General features: G+C 48.4%; 1 protein-coding gene across 1 annotated transcript in view; it reads left to right on the forward strand.

Moving 5' to 3' along the window:
* Positions 1-20,143, forward strand: part of SH3YL1 (SH3 and SYLF domain containing 1) — a 34,708-nt gene that overhangs the window by 6,150 nt on the left and 8,415 nt on the right. The window contains exons 2-7 of the mRNA XM_080814647.1: positions 8,456-8,566; positions 11,111-11,224; positions 14,306-14,370; positions 16,979-17,091; positions 17,967-18,095; positions 19,956-20,124. Of these exons, the coding sequence (XP_080670773.1) occupies positions 8,456-8,566; positions 11,111-11,224; positions 14,306-14,370; positions 16,979-17,091; positions 17,967-18,095; positions 19,956-20,124 (701 nt within the window). The remainder of the gene's footprint in view (positions 1-8,455; positions 8,567-11,110; positions 11,225-14,305; positions 14,371-16,978; positions 17,092-17,966; positions 18,096-19,955; positions 20,125-20,143) is intronic.

A 20,143-nucleotide genomic window follows, 5' to 3' on the forward strand; every position in this document is an offset into this window, starting at 1 on the left:
ACACGTACAAGAAAGGCTACAATAGGCAGACGGATGACAGGGCGGACAGACAGACACGTAGATACAGACAGACAGGAGTCCCTGACTGGCAGATGGGACAGATATGGGTGCAGACAGATGCGTGTGGTCGACCTACAGCGTAAGGATATGGGCTGTGGTGCAGACTAACGATGATGGGAAAACTCGGATGTAAGCAATGGGGTGCCGTTCTCTTCGCGATTACCTAAATGGAATGTTTCTGTGGAGAAGTGACCACAGGGGCTCAGGACGAGGAACCGAGAAACCAGGCAGGAGGCTTGGGGTAGCCACCACGAGGACTGGTCATCTTTGGGCCAGGCTGGTGGTGAAGAGGAGGGAAAGAGTGGGGGCCGGGGGACAAGGGGACCCTGGCCCCTGGCTCTGCACCCTTGCCTGCGGGCGGGTCAAGGCCGTGCCGGCAGCCGCGGTGGCTGCCGGGTCCTTGTGAGAACCCAGAAACCAGACCCGGGGGCAGGTTTGTCCCTGGGGCCCGCAGGTCACTGCCTGGTTGGCGGGCGCCCCGGTGGAGAAGCTCTGCAGCCCCAGGAAGGACAGCCCCGGAGGCGGCAGGAGACGGAGGTTGCCTCGTCGACCCCCCGCCGCGTTCCTGCTCAGACGGCCTGTCCCCGCGCTCAGCCCGGCAGCAGCTCGGTGGTCCGACGGGGTGTGCGGAAGGGTTTCACTTAGAAGCAGCATTTTACGTTGATCTTGAAGAATGAGTTATATTTCAAGAGGCCAGAGGCTGGCCACGGTTTTCCTTAAAGGGCCGGATAGTACATATATTAGGGTAAACAGGCCAAGAAACAAAATTTGAGGTTATATGTAGACACTTCCACAAGACAGAAAACAATGACCATAGTTTTTTTAGTTGATAAAAAGTGAAGGATAATAATTGAGAAATCTTTGTAATGCAAGTCTTGTGAGGAGTCAGATGTGGTCATGTGGGAGAACATGTTGCTACTTGAGGTTCAGAGTTAATGTTCCTCATCATCAAAGTAAATCACGCATGTTCAGTCAGAACTGATCTTACCGGTTACATCCGTGAGAATGTGTTTTCACACAAAATATTATTACCCTTTTGATTTAATTTGTTTAGCTGTTAAAAATGTAGAAAGTCTTCTTACCTCCCAGCCCATAGGTGAATAGATGGTGGCTGGACTCGGCCCAGGGCCACCGTTGGCCAACCCTGGGGCGGGGGGGGGGGTCCCCTATCCATTTCCTGCCCCTCAGCTCCCAGGGTGCCCTTCAGTGTGGGCTCCGGGACCGGCAGCAGCAACCCTTAGAGGACGACTCCTTTCAGGCAGGCACAGTGACGACCTTCCCCAGTAGTGGCCATGGGAGGGACATCGCCAGAGACCGAAAGGGGTCAGGCATGTGGCGAGAGGATGCCGGTGGAGCCCACCCAGCCACGGGCCCAGGAGAGGCCCCTGTACTCAGAAACCAGAGCTCCACAGCTCCTGCCGGCACCCAGACGCCAACCACAGGCCCGCGCCACTGGCCGCGGACGACCTGCCCCCCAAGAGGGTGGCCCGCCAGCCGCTGAGCAGGTCCGGGCTGGGAGAACGTGGCCATCCTGTCCAAGGCGTGTGCACCCCTTCCAGATCCGTCCTTGCTGAGCGCTCCCTCAGCCCTGGGCGCCCTCCAGGGCGAGTCACTCTCACAGCCGACTGTCCTGTTCTGCCTCTGGCTCTGGAGGGCAGGGGGAGTTGCCTAGGCCGGAGGGAGCTCGGGTGGGAGGGAGCCGCGGAGCCCGGGCGGGGCAGGGCCCCAGAGCTCCCTGTCACTTTCAGGGCACGCTGAGAGGCGTTGCTGGTGTGGAGAAGGGGCATCTTTTTAAATGTTTTACGTTTAATAGGCAAAGCTGCTGCTTGGCTCCTCTTAGAGGGACTTGCACTAGCGTGTGAGGGAGACCCCGTAACCAAGGGCGTTAGCAGAGGCGGGATCGCACTCGGTGTCGGTGCCCAGGTTCCCGCCTCTCCAGACCAGTGAAGTGACGGCACGGATGCAGGACAGGCCGCAGCTTAAGTCTGAGAATGAAAGTCTCAGATACTTCCCCACCATCTTTCTCCTTCAGAGAGCAGAAGTGATGTTGGAAACGTGGTGATTAGGGTGATACTAGCTGCGGTAAAAAGCCTCCAGATCTCAGTCACTTAGCCCAGCAAGAGCCACCTCTCCTTCAGGGACCGCAGTCCAGTGTGCGTGTGGGTCCGGGCCGCTCTCCCCGGGCGCTGACCTGGGGACGTTCCGTCCATCCCCCTCGGGGCTGCGACAGCGACAGGAGAGGGAGGGTGGAGAGAAGTGCCGCTGGGACAGAAGGACACGTGGGCGGGTGGCCGGCCGTCCCAGCCACACAGCCTGCGACGCGGAACCTCTGGGTGCCGCTGTTCCGTCCTGTGAAAGGTGCGCTGCGCTGCCCTGTCTCCGGCCGCACCGGAGTGAGGAACTCAGACACCCCGTCCGGTTATAATGCGAGTGACAGCCGGGGCGTGTACCTTAGGGACAGGCCACTCTGTGGTAGTTCTCCGGTTGCGTCTCCCGACTCACACCCCCTCCCCTCAGCCACCAAGAGGGAGACGAGCCACTGCCGTCACGGTGCGTGCTCACCCTGTGGCTTTTAGCTCCTGCCCGCTGGCCCCGTCCTGTACTGGAAATGTGGAAGACTGGAGGCTGGAAACGCCCCTTGCCATGTATGTATTTTCTAGATCACAGGGAACACAAAAAATTGTATGTCATTAGTGTGTCAGCTGGAGTCACGGCTGAAAACTACCTCCATAAAATGGACTTTAAAGGCCCAAATGTCTTTATAACTATGGAAATTGGAATTTTTCTAGTTTGTATTTTTTCTGAGACCCTCTCAATCCAAACTGTATAATCACAGCATTAATAATAGGACAGATTTAAAGGTTACTAGTAAGTTGACATAATTTTGAGCGGCTGTCTTAAGATTGCTTCCCTCTGCAAAAATCACATGCTTCTGAAGACTTTTCTGTGTTCATCTCTGTGCTTAGAAGGAAGCATTGCCAATAAAAGGAGCAATCCCACAAGACTATCAGCTTTCAGTATCTCAGTACCGTCATGAAGACGGGATAGTTTCATTTCTAAATAAGTACATGACTGGGAAGATGAGGAGTAACTCTCTATTGGCTCCTAAAAACTCCGATTCCAGAGCTATCTGTGTCATCCAAGTGCAAACCGTAACAAAAAAGTGTTTAGTGTGCAGCCTCCCACCCAGTCCTCCCCTTGGAATTCTGTTCGTGCCTGTTTGCCTATGTGTGCAGGGCGGGGGGGGGGGTGTCTCTGTGTGTGCACAAGAGTGTGTAAATGGTAAGCATACAGTTTCTGCTTTTCCATGCCTCTTCATGCAACGAACGTTGCTGGCCCTGCGAGGTCGGATTCGAAATGACAGACAACTTACGGGGTCATTATCCGTAATATAAATGTTTACAGCAGGGGTCATAAGGTGCCACTAAGATAGCAAATATTTAATTACATAATATTCGGCTTCTGCCAACCAGTCTTCATTATACAATATTTCAGACCCACAAGGGACTATTGAGGATAACACAGTTAACATGCACGGCCCACCACATAGTGAAGGGAGAAGAGTACAAGCCTCAAGCAAGTCCCCCTCTAGAAGCCTTGCCCAGGACCACCCCACCCCCGAATCAAATAGCATTATCCTTTGATTATACCTATGTATATTTTATGCATAAGTTTTACACACAAATATATGTATTTTGTTATAAATTCTATATTTTATAGAAAACATATTCTTATTTTTGTTCATGCCTCACAACGTCGCCGTGAATGTTGCGATGCTCCCTACGTCGTCATGCAGCTTGTTTTTCCTTTCTGTTGTGCCCACTTTCCCGCGCTGGTGCGCGTCCGCCAGCCGCTGGTGTCTGTGGAGAACGGGGCTGGAGGGCTGCACCTGATCCAGCCTCTCCCTGAGGGAAATCGTGTCCTTCCTTGAATGTGTGTGTTTCCACGTGTTCTTCCTCGTTTGCTCGGGGGAGCACTGCCTCAGCGACCCCTCCGCAGGCGCGGTGCTGGTTCCGGGCGCTGAAGACTGGCGGGAACTGATCCGTCGTGTGCAGGGCCAACCCCCTCCTAGGCCTGCGGGGCCCCTTCTCCTGGGCTCTCGGGCTTGCGGGGCCCGTAGATGCTGCACGGCCGGCGGCCCCGCTGTCCTCCCTCCTCTGTGTCCCACAAGGAAACCCATCGCTGGATTTGGGTCCACCCACCCAGGTAGCCTAGGATGAGCTCCCCTTGGGACCTTAGTTACAAAGACCCTTTGTAACTTTGTAACCTTAGTTACAAAGACCCTGCAAAGACCCTTTTTCCGCACAAGGTCCCATTCTCAGGGTTCAGGTGGACAGGAATTTGGGGGCCAGCATTCAACTCACCAAGGCCTCAGTGAGCACACCTGGGACCTTTACCTGCGACTTCAGCTGGGAGTGAAATAGGCCGGTTGTAGGGACTGCTCCCGCCTGCCGTCCTCCCTGGGGCCCTCTTTCTGCCATGACCCGCACATGCACTGGCAAACCGTCCCACGCCTGCCGACCCAGGGAATGAGCACTGGTGACTCGCGATGGCCTTATGGGGCACGTCCAGCTTTTCAGGTGGTTGCTGGCCCCAGAGTTTTCCTCGTCTGTGAATCAGCTGAGCAAACACTGTGCCCGGTTTTCCGTTGTGCTACGTGTGTTTTTACTGATTTTTAAAGATCTCTATGCATTCTGGACCCTAGATAGCTGCCCTTTATACGTATGACATATATCTTCCGGCCTCTCCCTTGTATTTTATTTTCAAATGTATGTTGACACACTTTTTCTTGACTTTACTGTAGCTGAATGTATCTGTAGTTTCTTTTACTGTTGTGCATTGTTTAGGGCAATCCTCCATTGCCCAGATAATAAAGATATTTTCCGTTACTTTTATTCTAAAAGTATTCAACTTTGCCTTTAGTATTAAGGCAATCAGGTATTGAATTTTTTTGTGTATGATGTGATATTATAATCTAAATTTATTTTGTTTTTATTTGAATGACCAGTTGTTCCAGAATAATTTATTAAACTACCACGTCATCTCTGTCACATATTTTTAAGTATGTGAGTACATATATGAATATATTTTCCTTGCTTTTGTCATGAAGGTGACGTTTTTAAGTGCTGTGTATTATTCAGTAAGTTGTGTTGTGTATGTAAAAAATATTAGGTTCTTCCTATCCTATGCCAATTTGAGATGGACCAAGTATTTAATGTAAAACAGAAGCTCAGGGAGAGAACGTGGAATATTGGCTGTATCAGTTTTGTTTTTGTTTTTGTTTTTAATCAAGGCCTTTAGTCACAGTAGTAGAAAGAAGAAAACAGTAGAAAACCCAGAGAAGTATTGCCATATAAATAAAAACAAATGCTGAAAACTGAGTAATTTTTTTAAAAAAGCAAGTTGAGACATAGACTTGCAACATGATTAAAATTATGGGCAGAAGGAGTATGGAACCAGAAAAAGTCAAGGTATATGAGCAGAAAATCTGCGAAACAGGAAATATAATCGAACAAAAGAAAAATTCGCTAGTATTCAGATAAATTCAAATAAAATTTGTCATCCTGTTTTTCTGATGTACGGACTTTGCCTTTCCCAGTGTCAGCTGTAACAGTGCAGTTTTTTATGGTAATACTCAGTGGTTTTACATGTGGGTGGTGTTTTGGGTGCCAGTCAGTTAAATGTGGGTAGTATCTTGGGGAGACAATTTGGCAATGTAATACAAAGCTGACATTTTGAGTCTCTTTGATTCTTCAGTCCCCACCTTTAGGGCCCTATCCGAAGACAGTTGCCAGCTAAGGGCTGTATCTACAGAAGCCGAAAATGGGAATAGGGCACACATTTAGCAGCAGGGGTCAGTGAGCGTCGGGCAGACAGTAGTCCTGGCGGTGCCCAGGGTGGGAGCGGCCGCCTCCCACGGTGTCCGCACGTGTCCCCTTTGCTCACAGTCTGCTTATGCCATAATTTCTGATCATTTAAAAATACAGACTCTTTTTTGTCATACTTGGGCCTTTTGCACTATGAATTTGAAAAGTAATTCTCACGTAATTTCTGGTTCTTTCGTGGTTTGATTTTGGGCATTTCAAGTTGTTGATGAATTTGGAGTTTACAACTGTCTGTTACATGAAGCGGTGCATGAATTTCCCCCAGAGATCACCAGTTATTGTGTAATACAGCTTTTCTACAATGATTTAAGGTGCTGTCTTTATTATGTAGTAAATTATTTTATATGTTCGAGTCAGTTTCTGAATTTTCTATTTTGTAAAACTGGGTTTTCTGCCTGTTTTTGCCTCTACGGTACAATGCGCAGGCATCGCAGTCTGCGGCAGCTTCGGGCAGAGCTTGTCTCGTTCATTCTTCTTCTTTTACATACTTTTTCTCTATATTCTCTTGCTTGTTTGTTTTTCCATATGAACTTGGGAATCATTTCGTTTAGTAGAGATACTGGTAAAACTTAGAAGAGAAGGTGAACTTGATTTCATGAAGACAAAAGTAGAAAAACCATCATAAGGGGCGCCTGGGTGGCTCAGTCCGTTAAGCCTCTGAGTTTGACTCGGGTCGTGATCCCAGGGTCCTGGCCTCGAGCCCCGCCGCGGGCTCCCTGCTCGGCGGGGAGTCTGCTTCGCCCGCTCCTGCTCCCTGCTTGTGCTCCCTCTGTCAAGTGAATGGATCTTTAAAAAAATCTTAAAAATCTTAAAAAAAAAAAAAAAGAAAGAAAAACCATCATAGGAAAATTCAAGACAAATGACAAACAGCAAATCAATATTTGTGACTTATCTTCTAGAAAAAGGTTAATTTCCTTACTTTACAAATGAATAAGAAACAGAGAAGGGCGTTAAGAGGTTTGACGGGAACAGAACGGGAAGATACTTAAGGTGACTCGGCAAGTAAAAGCACGCGGGGAGGTTCATGACAGAAACGTACCGCCGCTTACTGTAAGCCCCAGAAACTGGGCAAAATAGAGCGGGCGTCTGCTTGCACATGTGGGGCGCCCGGGGAGCGTGTCTGGGACCTCGGGGAGGCCGGAGCCAGGAGGCCGCCGCTTTTCCTGCCTGAAGGCACCTTCCTTCCCGGGCAGCTGGGGCCGGACCGGGCTGCGCTGCCTGAGAGAGACGCAGGCCCAGGGGGCCAGGGCAAGGGCGGGCTCAAGAACTCTGCGAGGGGACCCCGCAAATCCCCGTGTGTGCGGTGGAGCCAGGAGCCACCACCGGGGAGCCAGGAGGTGACAGTTTCCAGTTCAGTGACTGGGGCGGGGGGGGAGCGCGTGAAGCCCCCGGACGCAGCGAGAGACCGGAGAGCCGCGCGGTGGTTGTAGCGCTCCTGTCCCCAGCACTTGACAAGCGCCCAGGCTCCCGCAAAAGCAGGCCTTGGGGAGACTGAGCTGACGCGTGACTCCCGGCACTGCCTGCCGCCAAGGGCATCGGCCCCAGAGACGACGACGGAGTCTGGACACTCCACGCGGCCATATTCAGCGGGTCCGGCAACTGTCCGGTTTTGCTAGAAGTGGGTAGAAACAGGAAAATCTAACCCATAACTAGGAGAAAGATCGGTCAAAAGCAGATCCGGAAAGGCCAGAGATGATGCAGTTATCAGACAAGGATTAAAAAAAAAAAACGACACTTTTTAAAATATGCTCAAGTATTTAAAGAACAACCAAAATCTATCGAGAACAGAAACGGAAAGAACCGAAGCAAGTGAACTTGCGGAGCTGAGGACGTCGTCTTTGCACTAAAAAGGCCACAGACTCGACATCGGAGCCTGGCGGTCTCCTCGCCCGCTCAGATTGCCTTTCCCGTGGGCAAGGGCGCTCCGTCCCGCCGGCGACGGGTCTGCGAGGGGTGTCTGTGCTTACGGGGACAAACCCGTGCTTGCGTGACTCGCCGCCCAGGCAAGCCTGAGAGCGGAGGCCGTGCAAACACCAGAGTCTCTCAGAACTGTACTCACAAGGAGAATCTGTGCAGATAGTTCCGATTTTGACAAAAACATCCGGATAAATTTTGTATTTTGTATTATACACAGTTGTAAGTTGCATCTTTTGTTAATTCTTCAAATTTTAATGTCTTTTAACTAGTATTGCGGTGAGCTAAGAGTTACAGAGAGCAGACACGTAGTTAGGAGATTGGACCAGACTTTGTTTAAGATCTTTTAGAAGCCCAGGATTTTATAATTTCTGGGGTTTTGAGAATTTAGGGTTTCCCAATCTCAGAGTGAATTTACTTTATCAGGAAAACAGAGACGAGACAATAATTTGAGGGTCTCCAGGTCACTTATTTTGTCTAGAAGGATGGAATCGGTCAATGCTCGATTGTGCGTGAGAAAAACTGAAATCATAATAAATTTCTAACTCCTGTTTACTAGATTTTTTTCATTAAAATCTCCTTTTTTAATCTTTCAGTGAATAATCCTATACCTTCCAATTTGAAATCAGAAGCAAAAAAGGCAGCTAAAATTCTAAGAGAATTCACGGAAATAACTTCCAGAAACGGACCTGATAAGATCATTCCCGGTAAATAAAATACGTGCCTCTCGTTTCTCTGTGTTGCGTTGTATTAGTCGCTTGGTGCACTCAGACGGAGGCCCCCAAGCAGCAGGCCCGCAGAACACGCTTTCCTCCTGGCTGGTCTGCCGGCTGGGCTCCTGGGGTGCCCACACTCCCCCACCCTCCCCCACCCTCCCTCCACCCTCCGCCCCCGTGGAGGCCCCCTTCCCGCCTCCTCCTTGTAGTGCCCACTTGGGCTGCCCCAAACTCCCCTGTCATCGTCCTCGGTTTCTGAGGCCTTTACAAGCTTATTTTGCAGAATCACTAGCCAGTCTCATAAACCAATTTTAACTTCGGGTTTTCTTTTTTTGAGGTCAGGTATTTACGTTTTGTAGGGGTTGGGGAAGACATGAATCAATCATTCCTCACCCAGCTGTGTGCGAGATTCTTTGGATCGTTAAAATAATAGCGCCTCTACCCCCCCCCCAAAACCTGCCAAATACACCCTGGGAGCAGAGTGGCCTGGGCGGGATTGTGGCGGAAGCAGGAGGCCAGAGGCTAGAGACGGGCTTTTGGGAACCGGCTGCTCCCAGTTATTCCTACAGGGTGGCTCCAGGAGCAGAGATTCATATGCAAACTAGCTCGGGGACAGCTTCCGGCAGCTTTCCCTCTTCATTAATCAGGGGCCTGGGAAACTGATCCCGCATCACAAAACGAATTTAACTTCTTTTTTTAAAACTAGTTTAATTTCTTACACCAGATTTTTTTAAAGTTGTTTAGCCGAACTTTAAATGTTAAAAAAGTTTAATTTGTTGTTGTAATATTATTATATTTAATATATAATACCATATATATATCATTATAATAATAATAATAATTATTATTATTTGGGTCCGGACACTACTGCTCCCATCATGAAGACAGTGCTCTGAGGAGCCTTGCTACCCCACGTGCAGACTGGACCAGCAGCTGGGCGTCACCTGGGGCTTGTTAAAAATGCAGGACCTCCAGGCCCCACTGAGGCCCAAGGAGTTAGAGTCTGCATTTTTCACAAGATCTCCAGTGATCTGTCCGCACATGCCAGTTTGATAAGTACTGCGTTAGGGCCTGAAGAAAATTCAGCCAGAGAAACTGAGTCTTCAGTAGCGATATTCTGGAACAGGAGATAGAGGACCTTTCTGATATGTATCTGCGTCAGCAAACAGCCTGCTAGCCCAGTTTATGGGTAAATTGTATTTCCCAACATAGAAGCATCTGAGTATGGATTATTTCTCAAGGAATTTGTGCAGTAAAATTCCATCAGGGAATCTGGAATCAGTGCATCTATATTATAAATGAAAAGCTAATTCACAAATTATTTAGGCATTATTGGTATTTTAGTGTCCCCGAATTTGGATGGAAAATCTATTAAAAACAAACCTGACGTTGAAAATACGTCCATCTACTTTTGTTCTGTCTAAATAGAGGCCGTCCTGACTGTCTGGGCGTTGAGAGTGGAGAGTGAGTTGTAGGAGAAGATGTTCTGCCAACACATGGCTGTAGAAATAACCCCCCGTGACAGATAGTAAGGTCCCAGCCTCATACAGTGCACTTGGAACCCTGCAGAATCCCGGAGGAAGTCAGGCCTAGTGGGCTGCCGCCCGCGAGCCCAGCCTCGTTTGCTGTGCGTTGCTGGGCTCCGAGGCTCCACACGTCTGCGTGTGGACCTCGTGCTCGTGAACACGTTATCTCGGAGACTCTGCCGTTGACATTTTGAAGTGGTGTGCATAGTTACACCAGAAACGTGTGTTCTAGGGCCTCCTCAAGAGCGTTTCCCTGTATTTGAGTACAGGATCCGATTTGGCTTTCTTGGTGGAATATTTGACCAAGGACAGTAGACCAAGCCGTCTCCCCTTGTCATTGGGAGATGCGGTGTTGTGTGCGGGAATCCACGGGGCGGGGGCGGTGTTTGGGGGCGCGTGTGCTGATAACTCATTCTATGTGATGTAACCAAGTGTGTAAACTCTGTCCTCAGTGCGCTGGGACGCACGTGGTACTTGAATACTTGAACGGAAGCTAAAACTCTTCTAAAGTGGCAAATCACTTGGTTTCTCTGTGTCCACATGTAATTTTCGTGTTGGTAGAAGGTGAGCCAGCTGTGCGGCTCTGAGACCAGGTTCTGCCGGACGCCCTCCTGGCTTTCTCCTTCGTACTTGGTTCCCTGTGGATCGCATTTCCTTTAAAACAGTAACCTGCTTTTTATGAGTTATATTCTCAATTAATTGAAATTTCCAAATTATTTGTCCTGCTAGTACATGTCCACTAAAAGAATCTCATCACGTATCCCATCCGCTGCGGCGTTGTGGGCGTACCAGGGCGTTGGAAACACAGCGCGGGGAAGGACGGGCCGGTAGGGGAGTGGGCCCGGGCGCCGCTGGCGAGTGTTCTTTGGCTCTCCGGTGCCGCCCAGACGGTCCTGAGAAGCCTGGGGTCCCGCCCGTCAGAGCTTCTGTGCGTCCGTCGGCTTAAGGCCCGTCTGTCCAGGCAGGTCCACTCCAGACGCTCACCTGCCTGATGTCTTCAATTTTGCAGCCCACGTCATCGCTAAAGCCAAGGGCCTTGCGGTTTTGTCGGTGATAAAAGCTGGATTTCTAGTAACTGCTAGAGGAGGCAGTGGGGTCGTGCTGGCTCGTCTTCCGGACGGAAGTAAGTCGACTGTCTTCATTTTGGGCACCCCCGGCAGGGAGCCTCCTGGTCCTGTCACCCTGGAGCGCGCAGTCCGCACGTCCCGTCCACGAGACTTGCGCGCGTAGATCTGGCTTTGTCTTACAGACGTTCTGTACTCCTTCCATGGAGCAGATACTGGATGTGACAATATCTGCATTTCTGGTGTGGAATATGAATCTCATTTTCAGCTTTGTGGGACAACTTTTCTTTTGTTCTCTGGAAGCTGATAAGAAGATCAGAGCCATCTGTAAGCTTTTGGCTATTCCCGCAGGAAAGGATAAAACCTGAAATTTTCGTTTAAAGCCTGTACTTTAAAGGTGGAAGCACATCGGGACCATACAATTTGGTTTTACTTTCTGGGGTGAAATCTAACATTTGGTTTGTCAGAGATGAAATCAAAACATACTTCCCTCAATTCCCAAAGATTTAGCCAGTATTTATAGTAACATTTAAAATGTATGCACATGCGTCATAACCAACTAAAATGCTTTTTATACTGATTTAACATTCTCATTTTGCTCATATAATTGAACATATTTCTCTCTTAATAGATGTTTTCGAGTGTAGGTAAGTTAATTTTAATCTGGAAGAGAGCGTAGGACAATGACCGTAGATACATCTGGGAGTTTGTGGGGCCTGTGGCCACTGAACCTCGGTGGTCAGGTCCACTGTGTCCTGTGACGTGTCCCCAGAGTGAGTTGGAGTCTCTCCCCGAAGCTGTGGCCCAGCATCTCGTGGTTCAGTCCTTGACTATGACATGGAAACAACCAGGGCTCCTGAGAGACCTCCGGGTCACACCAGACAAAGTGGAGACCCACTAAGGGTCTTCAGTGTCTGTGAGCGGTTCCCCCGGGGGTGGACGGGGGGCCGTCTGCAGAGGGAGAGGCCTGACAACCTCCGGGGTCTCTCAGAACCTCAGGTGGCCTTTTTTTTAAAGGATGGATGAATTTATTTATTTATTCATTTGACAGAGAGAGACACAGCGAGAGCGGGAACACAAGCAGGGGGAGTGGGAGAGGGAGAAGCAGGCTTCCCGCTGGGCAGGGAGCCCGATGCGGGGCTGGATCCCTGGACCCTGGGGTCATGACCTGAGCCTAAGGCAGATACTTGAGGACTGAGCCACCCAGGCGCCCCACAGGTGGCCCTTTCTACCTACACTTCCCTCCCCCGCCGTCCTGAAGGCCAGCTGCTCTGTCTGCAGAGGGTAATTGCCCCGATGAAGCAGCAAATTCCCCAGATCCTGGCCAGATGGACGGTCTTCAGACAGGGACGGTTCTTAACATAGGAAATGGAAAACAACTTTGGGATTATATGACACTAATTTCTGTAATCGAAACTCCCTTAAGCCTGGTAGATTAGTTCTGAATGTATCCGAGCAATATCCTGTTATCTAGAATACAAAATTAGGTTTAGGAAGCTAAGAAGCCTTTTCAGAAAGTACTTTATCTATACGATCCCACACTCCCCCCATCAAATTAATCTTTTCCCCTAATTCAAGTGGAATTATTGTACTTAGTTTTCAAGTGTAAGGAAATTTACTTGTTAAAATCTTAGTAATCTTGAATTTGTAGGCTATTTCTTGTTCTACTAGGTACAAAAAGACCAGTTTTTGTCCTCAGAGATTTACAATAGAAGCAGTTTATTATGTGTTGCCCTTGAAAGTGATTATAATAAACTTCTCCTGACTCCTTTTGCTCTCTTATATCAGTGATAAAGTTATAACTAAAAAAATGGAATTATACAGCTCAATTATTTTGTAAAACATATAAATATTGAGAGTTGCAGTGATCAAATGCTATGTGTGTTTAGTACGAGGGTTCCATAGTTGGATGTTTTACGCACGTTTATAAAGACTAAGGGACGTGGATTTGTGAGTCCGTGAGCCTCAGTATCTAATACCTTTCAAACATTTTTTTAAAGATTTTTTAATCGTTTATTTGACAGAGAGATCACAAGCAGGCAGAGACACAGGCAGAGAGAGGGGGAAGCAGGCTCCCCGCTGAGCAGAGAGCCCCATACGGGTCTCGATCCCGGGACCCTGAGACCATGACCTGATCTGACGGCAGAGGCTTAACCCACTGAGCCACTCATGTGCCCCAACGATGTCACATTTCTTAAAGTTGTTTTGTCAACATTCTGCACATTGAATTTTGATGAAATAGATAATATCTTGTTCACAAATTTATCTATGGTAATTGTCATAAAAATATACCTCTAGTTTCATAATTTATGTAGCATTTGGTGAAGGAACTTTAAAAAGGTGCTTCATACTGCAGGAAATGATGACCCTTTGAACTTCACCCATGGTTTGTTACTAGGTGCCGGGGGTCTGGAGGAGGGTGCTGTCTGTGAGCAACCTCTGAACAGAAACCCACCCGCAGAAATACCTTATTCTAATTCTGACCTTAGCACCTTTCAGTCAAAGCAAACTCAACTTGAATCCAATTTTTTCAGTAGTTTGACCTCAGAAAGGTGAATGTAGTAGGTGAAAGCTCTTAGAAAGCTTTAAATCTTGGGGCGCCTGGGTGGCTCAGTGGGTTAAGCCTCTGCCTTCGGCTCAGGTCATGATCTCAGGGTCCTGGGATCGAGCCCCGCATCGGGCTCTCTGCTCGGCGGGGAGCCTGCTTCCCCCTCCCTCTCTCTGCCTGCCTCTCTGCCTCCGTGTGATCTCTGTCTGTCAAATAAATAAATAAAATCTTTAAAAAAAAAAAAAAGAAAGCTTTAAACCAAACTGTGGTCTTGTACCCTGATTTAATGGTGTCGTTGGCTCTTTCTTACATGGGGATCCAGTCCTTCATTTGTAGACTAGCTCTGTGAAATGTTGCTGTGAATTGATATTGTAATCAGTATTTTACTGATTATACACACACATACCAACACACACACACACACGCGTATATATATGCTTATTAAATAATATTAAAATCGCAGGGAGAAATGCCAGACTCTCATTATTTTTAAAAGAAACACTGTTCATTCTCATTGTAGCATTTTTCCTTCCCATATTTGTGCCAAGGGGCTTTAATGTTAGAGTAACGTCCGTGTCTCTGTTTTTATTAGAATGGTCTGCGCCTTCAGCCATCGGGATAGCTGGGCTCGGTGGAGGGTTCGAAGTAGGAATTGAGGTAAGTGTGGAAACAGACAATTGCGGTTTTCTCTAAAAGCAGCTGAAACTTACTGCACAGAACTTGCGAGACTACCTCCTGTTCTCATTTCACCACCGACGGAACCCGTATTTCATTTTCCAGAGAGATGCCCGCTTAAGGACTGCCCGGTGTCTCCCGTGTTCTTCATGGGGAGTAGAGCTCGGCCCGTTCACCCTTTGCCCACCCCCACCTTCCACGTGTCTCTGGAACAGATGCGCCTCCCAGGGACCACGCTGTCCTTGGCCCCCTGTGGCTTGGGCTCTCGGGGCTGCTGGTGTCCGTGGCGGGCCGTAGAGCTCGGGTCCCGGGCACACCAGGCTTCACACGGTGTGCCTTCACGTGCGGTAGCCCCCGGTTGTGCCCCGTCCGGCCTGCGGATTACTTCAAATGCCAACTTCGCATGGATTCGTTTTGTGACTCCTGGTGATGACGGCCTCTCGGGTGGGCTCCCGGCCGCAGCACCCTGTTCCGGGGGTCGTCTGGGGTTAGCACGCCTCCGCCAGCTTCTCCTGCAGGGCGATCAGGCTTGCTTCATTCTTTAGTGAAAGGGTCGCATTTAACGGCAGAACCGGCATCTTACTTAGCGACGTCTCATTGCAGACCTCCTAAGAGAGCGGACCCCATGTCTGGGTCGCGGACGTCTGTCTTACCTGTTTACTCGCCCGCTCGCCAGTTTTCTCTCAGGGAATCTGTTTGCTTTTCCTCTAAGCTGCGGAAACGAACCTGGAACGTGGCCCCTCTTCCACCTCTGTGGAGGTCTGACCTGGTTCTCTCACGAGCGACATCACCAAGGAACACAGGGTCATTTTACTCTCCTTCAGAGAGAGCTGGATTGAGGTGACCCAGAAAATTAAAGGGTCATCTTTTTCTTTCGCTGACGTTTAGAGTTTTCCCTTAATTACACTGCGGTGCCACAGGTAGAGGGGACAGTACCAGTCGGGTCTGCACACGGTCGGGGCCAGGGCTGTGCGCTCTCTGCGTGTGTACACACCAAGCACGGGGCAAAGCAATTTTATATGTATTACCTGAAAACGCACGTAAGAGATAGCTCACACAATCATGGGCAATATTACTTAATTTTGCTTAAAAATGCTAGGTAATTATTATTCGACACTGCGGTCTTTAGAAACTGTCCACACGTGAGATGGAAATAACAGTTGATAGGACTCACGGTGAAGTATTTCCTAGAGGTCAGTTAGCTGGTGTATTTAGTTCGTGCTGTGGAATTCAACTGTATTTTTTTCATAAAATGATTCAAATTTAGCATTTTTGAAAGAATCTACTTGTCATGGGATCTCTATTAGGTCTTTTCAAGCGCGGTCTCTTTTGGTGGTATCTCCTGTGAGTCCCATGAAAAATTGATTTGAAAACATTATAAAACATTAAAGAACTATATGAATTAAGTAATCTTTGAAACAGCAGTTTGTTTGGCCTTTGCATGTCTCATTGAGTTGTGGTGAACACGCCAGGCTTTACAAAGGATTTCGGCTAACCCTTTAAACAACTGTATGCGTGTGTCTCTGCACGTGCCTACCTGTCTGCAGAGTCTACGTACAGGTGTGGCTCCTGTTATCATACCCACCTTAAAACAGAGAAACGAGCTAAGGTTTCAAGATGCTCAATTGTTTGCCTAAGATCCCACGATGTGCAAGAGGCAGAAGTAGAATTCACACCCAAAGAGCTGGACTTTTAGCCCAAATTCTTAGCCTCGGTGGGTGCGCCTTTCCTTTTCTAGGGTATGCGTGACACACCCCTCCATCTTCAGAGGGGTGAGTGAGGCAGAGCGCACGCAGGAAACGATGAGAGATGCAGAGTGGTCAGAACGCCACCGGTCACCCAGCTCTCGAGGAGGGGCCAGACCGGGCTCGGGCCTCCAGCCCCGAGGGCTCTCCACGCTTCTGGGCTCTCACTGGGCTTGTGTGCAGCGGCGGGGAGCACCTCCTCCACGCTGGCTTGTCTGGGGCGTTATTCCCACATTCTGATTTTTGCTTTTACTTGGAGAGTTAAGTCAGTAGGGGCATGAACTAATAGTTTACTAGCTTCCTTCTATTATTCTGAATTTCTGCCCCTAAAAGAAAGTGGACAACATGCTCTTTATCAGTGTAGACACATGACCTTGCCAGGGACTTCAGTGTGGAAATGTCACTGAGGACCCTGGATCTTACGCCCTGAGTCCTAGCTGGTTGGGCTTTGATTGCCTTTCCTGGCATGGGTAGTCGAAGGGAGTACTTTCTGAGGACCTCTGTTGGATCTCTTCTGGCTCTCACTGTGACAGTCCAGTCACCTCACTAGACCTCTGTCACTGCCTACATCACAAGCCTGCCAAGAGGACCGGGAGTGTGCGCGGAGCCCCCCAGGATGTGTTTGTGCATAGTGAATGCTCCGCGGTGTTTGCTGTGCTAACTCGTGGAAAGAGCCGTGGCTTACGTCTTCTGCTCAAAATAAAAATGATTCTCTTTTTCTTTCACTGTCTACATTGAAGTTCTTGCTACATCATATGGTATGTATTTTGAGTTTTAATCAGCATGTATTTTAAATGACATTTGTACACAATTATTTTTAAAGAAATGGGTCTCTTCATTTTCAGGTATCAGATTTGGTAATAATTTTGAATTATGACAGAGCAGTAGAAGCTTTTGCAAAAGGTGGTAACCTGACCCTTGGAGGGAATTTCACTGTGGCAGTTGGGCCCCTGGGAAGGTGAGTACCATAAAGTACTTTCTGGACAGCTGTTGGATAGTAATGGTTTAAAGATTATACATGTTTTTGCCCTAAGAGGAAGCTTCAGTTGAAACGAAGCTGGTTTATGGTTTATATGTGTCCCAGAGGGTTTGAGGTTGTTTGGAAATAAGAAATTTGTAAAGCACAGCCAGTGTGATAAAATGAGAAAATTTGAAACTGGAACAAAACAAAAGAAACGGAATACTTCAGAAACGTAGGCCGTTACATTTACTGGGAGGGAACATAAAATTTACCTTTAAGCTCTGAAGGAGCCAAGCCCAATTTCATTAACTGATAAAAGGCAGCATTGATCAAGAAAGAAAAAAGATTTCCTTCAGACTGAATTATGGAAAATTTGAAATAGAAGCTTTTCACTAGAGTGATGTGTATAGTACGTAGAGTGCATTTTACCCTTCTGTTAATGAACAACTATTTTGGGGTCATTCAAGCAATGTAGAAACACTGAAAACGCAGACCATACAGTCTTCTAGAAAGGTTTCTAAATTCCCTGAAAATACTCAGTGTAAGAAGAACCCACAGTCCTTAGTTCTCTTGAAAGGTACACTCCTGTTTCAAGAAAGGGAGACAAGGTCGGAAAGTATCCACTCTCCGTGTGTTCGGTGCAGTGCTGTCCTCGGCATTCGCACACCCTTTTATAATGGTTTCAGTACCGTGTCCTTCCCCGTGCCCCGGCCTTGCTCCCGCCCGCGCTGAGCACGACTCGCCCAGGCCGACAGGAAGGGACACACAGACACTGCGTTTCCCTTCTGAGCGAGACGCGCAGTGCTGCCCGCGCCGTCATCTTAGGGCCCGGCCCGGCGGGATTCCATGACGCAAAACCTTCTCTTTTGCAGGAATTTAGAAGGAAACGTCGCCCTGAGAAGCTCTGCTGCTGTCTTTACGTACTGCAAGTCAAGAGGGCTCTTCGCCGGCGTGTCTTTGGAAGGCAGTTGTTTGATTGAAAGGAAAGACACTAATCGGAAGTAAGTGCAGGCCGAGTAATCATCACCAGTTTCAGGCAAGTGTGATGAGAAAAGTGACAGCTCAGAGGTCCGTGTAGCAGTTCAGAGTTTACAGAGTAACCTTGTGTATTCTTTTCTAACACAACATTCGACTCGAACTGTATATTTATTTATTTAAAGATTCAATATGAAGTAACATGTACTTAAGAAAATGTAGAAAATACAAAAAATTATTTTAAAAAAGCCGTTCTACCCCTTTAAGAGTAACACTAGTCACTTTTTGCTTTATCGCCTTCCAGTGTTTTCCTGAGCATAAATTCCACTTGTTTGGCCACGTCTGATTCTAATCATACCAGAGCTGATTACGAGTCCTTTTTTTTCCACTTAGCACTAGAAGAATCTTAAATATAAGTTAATGGCTCCATAATATTCATCAGTTGGCTCTGTCATTAAGTATGTTTTATACACCTTGTAGGTCAGTCAAAATATCCCTCAGATGAGAGGTTTTCTGTTACTATACTTTGTCTTTGTCTTCCTTCCATGAAACAGAGACGAATTTTGATTTTTAAAAAGGGATTTAGAGCCTGGTGGGGGGTATTGTGGAGGGCACGTACTGCGTGGAGCACTGGGTGTGGTGCATAAACAGTGAATCTTGGGACACTGAAAAGAAATTAAAAAAAGAAAAAAAAGGGATTTAGAAATACTTTAACAGGTGGAGAAGAACTTCTGCTTGAAACTGGCATCTGGCTAGTTTTTCCCCAAACTGTTCTTCTAAATTTCCACTAAAATATTAGTCTGGCCGCTCAGAGACAGGAGAGGCTGACGGACCGAGTAGCTTCTTCCAGACCCTGTCAGCGTCCCGCGGGCTGTGAGCCTGTGGGGACGGGCCGGGCAGGTGCCCACGGCAAGCCCCCTACCGCGGAAGGAAGCCTGTGCGGAGGAGACTGGGCCGTCCCTCGGGAGCTCATCAGCACCTGGGACGGTCGTGCGACCGTGCAAGCCACGCAGCTGGAAAGTAGGAGGAACAGGAAAACCGGAGGTTTGCAGAGCTCCTTACAGAGCCAAGAGAGATGTTTTTACTTCTGGTTTTATTAATCTGAGAAATTTAAATGAAGAACTCTTTTAGAAACTTCTGATTCTAGGCCTTCGGGAGAATTTCTCCTTGAAGTTCCCATAAATCCTGAATAAACTCAAGCCAATATACTTCTTACTCAGTTGCAGGGCTTCTACATATGTAAGGCAAATCTTTAGATAATTTTGACACAAGTAAACATTTTAAAGAAATTACAAAGCCATATTTGCTGTTACATATTACAAAGCACCATTTTTGTAAGAACGTTTAAAAATAAAAATCTGTACAAAGTATGTGCTTCTAGGTGTGCCGGCTTCAGCGGGGGTACATTTGCACACGCGTGTTTATGCGTGTGTGTGTGTGGTTTTTTAAAAAAGATTTTATTTATTTACTTGACAGAGAGAGAGATCGCAAGTAGGCGGAGAGGCAGGCAGAGAGAGGGGGGAAGCAGGCTTCCCGCTGAGCAGAGAGCCCGATGCGGGGCTCGATCCCAGGACCCTGAGATCATGACCCGAGCCGAAGGCAGAGGCTTTAACCCTCTGAGCCCCCCAGGCGCCCGCGTGTGTGTGTTTGTATGTACACGTGATGGGCTTTTTATATTATCGGCGGAAAGCTATGCGTGTCCGACCATTTTCGGGGACTGGCTCTAGAGGAGCTTGGGGGGTGGATGCAGGGGCTTCACGCGGGTTTGAAAAGAGTTCCCAGGAAGCGCCAGCTGCGGAGACAGGCCTGCACGCAGGTGCCGGTCCTCCTTGGACCTCGAGAAGAGACCCGGGTCCGTCAGGGCCTCACGTGAGATTTCTCGCCAGGTTTTACTGTCGAGACATCCGAGCCTATGACATTTTATTCGGAGAAACGCCGCGGCCTGCGCAAGCAGAGGACCTCTATGAGATTCTGGATTCCTTCACCGAGAAGTACGAGAGCGACGGACAGCGAGCCAACGCCAGGAGAGCCGCGCGGGAGCGGAGGAGGCCCGCGGTACCGTGTCCCCGCAGTC

The sequence above is a fragment of the Martes martes genome (assembly GCF_963455335.1).
Source record: "Martes martes genome assembly, chromosome: 9".
Taxonomy (NCBI): domain Eukaryota; kingdom Metazoa; phylum Chordata; class Mammalia; order Carnivora; family Mustelidae; genus Martes; species Martes martes.